This window comes from Triticum aestivum, chromosome 3B (genome assembly GCF_018294505.1).
Source record: "Triticum aestivum cultivar Chinese Spring chromosome 3B, IWGSC CS RefSeq v2.1, whole genome shotgun sequence".
Taxonomy (NCBI): Eukaryota; Viridiplantae; Streptophyta; class Magnoliopsida; order Poales; family Poaceae; genus Triticum; species Triticum aestivum.
In genome coordinates this window covers 614,133,297-614,137,175 of record NC_057801.1, presented here as the reverse complement: position 1 = coordinate 614,137,175, position 3,879 = coordinate 614,133,297, and the positions used below count along the sequence as shown (strand labels likewise).

The 3,879-nt window shown below is 54.2% G+C and overlaps 1 protein-coding gene across 1 annotated transcript; it reads left to right on the top strand.

Moving 5' to 3' along the window:
- Positions 1 to 2,092: 2,092 nt before the first annotated feature.
- On the top strand, positions 2,093 to 3,613 carry LOC123065869 (uncharacterized). The gene has a single exon (XM_044489072.1). The coding sequence runs from the start codon at positions 2,206 to 2,208 to the stop codon at positions 3,322 to 3,324; it is 1,119 nt and encodes a 372-aa protein (XP_044345007.1). The 5' UTR covers positions 2,093 to 2,205; the 3' UTR covers positions 3,325 to 3,613.
- Positions 3,614 to 3,879: the final 266 nt, after the last annotated feature.

The following is a 3,879-nucleotide window of genomic DNA, read 5'->3' as shown; positions in this document are numbered from 1 at the left end:
TATTAGGAATTTTGGTCCTGATTGTAGTTTTTCTTCTGGTGTTTTTTATGCAAAAGCTAGTGTTATGCTATCTTTTCAGTTTTGTCATGCCCATGTACTCTACGGATAGAGGAATACATAAAGTTGAACATAATAAAATGAAAAATTGAAAGATTTTGTTGAAATTGTTCGTTTGGAAATTTTCCGAAAAGCTAATTATAGGTTCTTCTCTCCATCGGACCAATAGGGTCGTTATGCTTATTACTAAACTTGTTGAAAAGATGAAATAGAACCAAGGTCTATCATATCATATAGGGCGTGTTTGGTTCAAGTTGTGAACAATACCTGCATGGCATACACTTCTCAACCCAGCCTGGTTGAGCAAAAACAAACCCTAATGCGCCATTTACAAGTTGTTTGGTTGCCTGCATCTAGGGTCTGTTCATTAGGTAATACGCAAGTGCACTTTGTTTAGTTTCCTGCATTGGCCCAAGCAGCACATGGACACGGTGTTTGATTGCACGCATGAGGTATGATTAAGGGCTAGCACTTACACTTAGCACACGGGGTTAAGAGCTATCAGAGGAAGGGGGAAGAAATGCAATGTGCGTCGGACCATGGCGACTGCGGTGGATAGTGGCCGTGGCGTCGTGTCCGACATGACGAGCATGAAGTCGTGGGAGAGTGACCCCGTCGGCGGCACAGCGAGCGACACCGTCGGCGAACTAGTTGCAGTGCTCGCACAAAGACAGTCGACAAGGGAGGAGAATGCAGTGCTCGCGCCATGGTATCATCTGTGCAGTGGATGAGAGAGGAGGCCGAGATGATCGACGCCGGAAACGACTCCAGTGTAGGAGGGCGAGAGAGAGAAGGCCAAGATGATCGACCCCGTCAGCGGCTTGGCGAACTGCAGTGTGCACAGAGGCAGAGGGCACAAGAAAGCAGTGTGCGCGCCATTGCAGCGTCAGTGCAGTAGGAGGCCGACAGAGAGTAGGCCGAGATGAGCGATGCCGAAAACGACTCTAGTGTAGTAGGACGTGAGCAAGGAGATCAAGGGGAAGGGCTTCAGCGTCGAGAGGGACGAAAAGGAGGGCTCTGAGCAGAGGACAGAGGAGCTCGACATGGCTGTTCAAAGAGAGATGAAGCTACGATCGTCGAAACCAAAAACTTACAACACGAATGTTGTGAGGAACTGCGAGATTAGGTTGTTGGTCAAAGAAAATTTCAAATGGTCGATCGTGCGCGAGACAAAATTCGTCCAGAATAGCTCCTAAAGGGAGCACGAAATGAAGAACTTACGGTCAACGAAACTACGAACCGATCGCCTGAATGGAACCGTAGCATCAAGGTGCATCTTTTTCGTGTAGAGCTTACCTCGAATCGAAGCACCGTTGTGTAGATCAGAGGGACAAGGAAGAGGGGAGATTAGATAGAAGCTTAATGGAGGTTGAAGAAGACCTCACCTAATCACCTCGCTTCCCTCCCATCTCCACTCGTGCAAGGGCCCGCTCGCTTGCGCTTGCCTCGGCCTGGCTCGCAAGAAACTGCCGATCTGAGCGTTTCCAGCGAGCCAGGCCGAGAGGTGTTTTAAGTTTCATGCTATGCAGGCCCAACAGTGTATATAGGCAACCAAACAGACCAGATTCTTCCCGCGCAGGCATGGTCGAGATGTATGCAGGCTACCAAACACGTCCATAGTAAATGAGAAAACCTTGTAGAAGAAGAGACTGAGCAATGTCGCAACAATGAGAAGTTAAGCACAAATCATGGCCTTTAGGATGCCTACGGTGACTTCGTAAATTTCAAGATGATATGTCGGCTCAGTCTTTCGGAGGTGCTTATAGGAGTAGTGTGTGCGTGTGTGCGTTCATGTGGATGAGTGTATGCACGTGTATATGAGCGTACGGCGGTACCGCGTGCAGGATGTCCTCCCCTCTCTCTTGCATCGCCGACCTTTCGGCAACCTCCGCCGTTAACGCCCCCTATCAAACTCACGGGAACGAACCAGCTGAGAGGGGGGAAATGTCGGCGACACGCTACCATACGCGGAAGCTAGCTACGCCCCAACCGCCTCCACTTTCCACTTCTCGTGGTAAAGCACCACGAACTCAGCCCGCATGGCCTCGCCTTCTCACTCACCTACCTCACTGCAGCCTTCGCGTACACTCCTCTTATTATACGCTTGCATGCTTCGCAACAGTGCGCCGTAACAAAAGGCCGGAGCCCATGGAGATCATCACCAAGCGCCCCAGGGAGAGGCGGGGCAATGCCGCCGACGGCGAGCCGCTCCCGCAGCTGCTCGACTCGCCGCTCCCCACGCCGCGCCGCTCGTGCGCCTCCGCGGACGCGCCCGGCAGCAGCCTGCGGTGCGCCGCCTCGCCGCTGCGCACGCAGGTGCCCTTCTCCTGGGAGAGCTCCCCCGGCGTGCCCAAGAGCGGCAGGGACACGCGGGAGGAGACGATGCCGCCGCCCAAGCTGCCGCCCGGGCGCTGGCCGCCGCAGTGCCCCACCAGGACGAACTGGTGCTACGGCAACGGGAGTGAGGCCAGCAGCGACGACTGCGACGCGTCGTCCTTCTCCGACGCGCTGGACCGGGCGTCCTCCTCGCCCGCGCGGATCGGCTCCTTCGACCGGGTCACGTCCAAGCGCTTCGAGGACATCTTCCTCGGCCGCGCCGAGAGCTTCGCCAAGGACCGGTCCTACTCCTTCCGCCACGCGCCCACGGGCGAGCCCAGCGCCGTCGTCGCCGCGTCGTCGTCCTCGGCGAGACACACGAAGCACTGGCGGCGACGCGGCAGCTCGCGCCACCACGATGACGACGACGGGGAGTGGCCAAAGAGCAACGACCCCGTGAGGGTCATGCCGCGCGTCGAGCAGATGTCCCCCAGAGCATGCGGGCTCATGGTGTTCTTCCCCTGGAGCGCGAAGCGGGCGGACTGCGGGTTCAGGAGCCCGTCGACGACGCGTCGCGCCGGCGCCGTTGACCATTCGCCCTCCCGCGGCCGCGGCAACCCTTCCCTGCGTGACGCTCTGCAGGAGGACAACAAGACCGACGACATGGACGTGCAAGACCCGCGGCCGCAGCAGCCGCGCGGGGAGAAGAGGAGCCGCGAGGAATGGCATGGCCGCGGGTGGGGCGTCTCGTCGCTGCTCAACACGAGCAAAAGGTACTGCACCGACGCACGGAAGGCCCTGAGCAAGCTATCCATCGGCCTGGGCGCCGACAGTGGCAGCCCGAGAGTTGGCAGGGACAGGAGGAGCGGCACGCAGGATGCCACGTCCACAACGACGACCGCGCCCGTCGTCGGCGCCAAGCTGACCAAACTCAAGTCTAACAGAAATTAAGGTTGGACTGGGATTGGTGGTGCTACGATAGAAGTTGCACATGTGTATGCAGATAGTACTACTTCTTTGATCTCCATCTGTTCAGCTAGATGAACTAAACTCAGTAGCAGAGCTACGGTAGTACTACAAATTACTGACATATCGTTGCGGAAATTGAAATTCCTGCGGTACTGTGGATGTAGAAGTTACATGAATAAACGCCTTAGCATTCCTTAGAAGCTGTTATATGGTCCAGATTGTATCGTTATCGAGTGATTATTGAGTGTCCGTCGTTAATGTAATTTCCATTCCTCCAACTCAGACCAGAGCAACAAAAAAAATTAAATAATTGATCGAGGTGGCGCTTTGTTGTGCTCTTATTTATACTCAACTATTTGTAAGGAGATAAAAAATTCTTATGTCATGGATATTCACGGTGGTCTATACGTGACTAGTATAACTTGTGTTTGTACGGATAAATGCATATAGTCTTCCTTATATATGGCCAAAGGATGTCTCTGTTTATGTTTTAGCTAAATGCAAGTCACCTGAAAAATGATTTTGGGTCATTCGATT

Bases quoted from the DNA above. Each gene is read 5' to 3' on its own strand.
- LOC123065869 (XM_044489072.1), top strand. From the start codon at position 2,206: ATGGAGATCATCACCAAGCGCCCCAGGGAGAGGCGGGGCAATGCCGCC.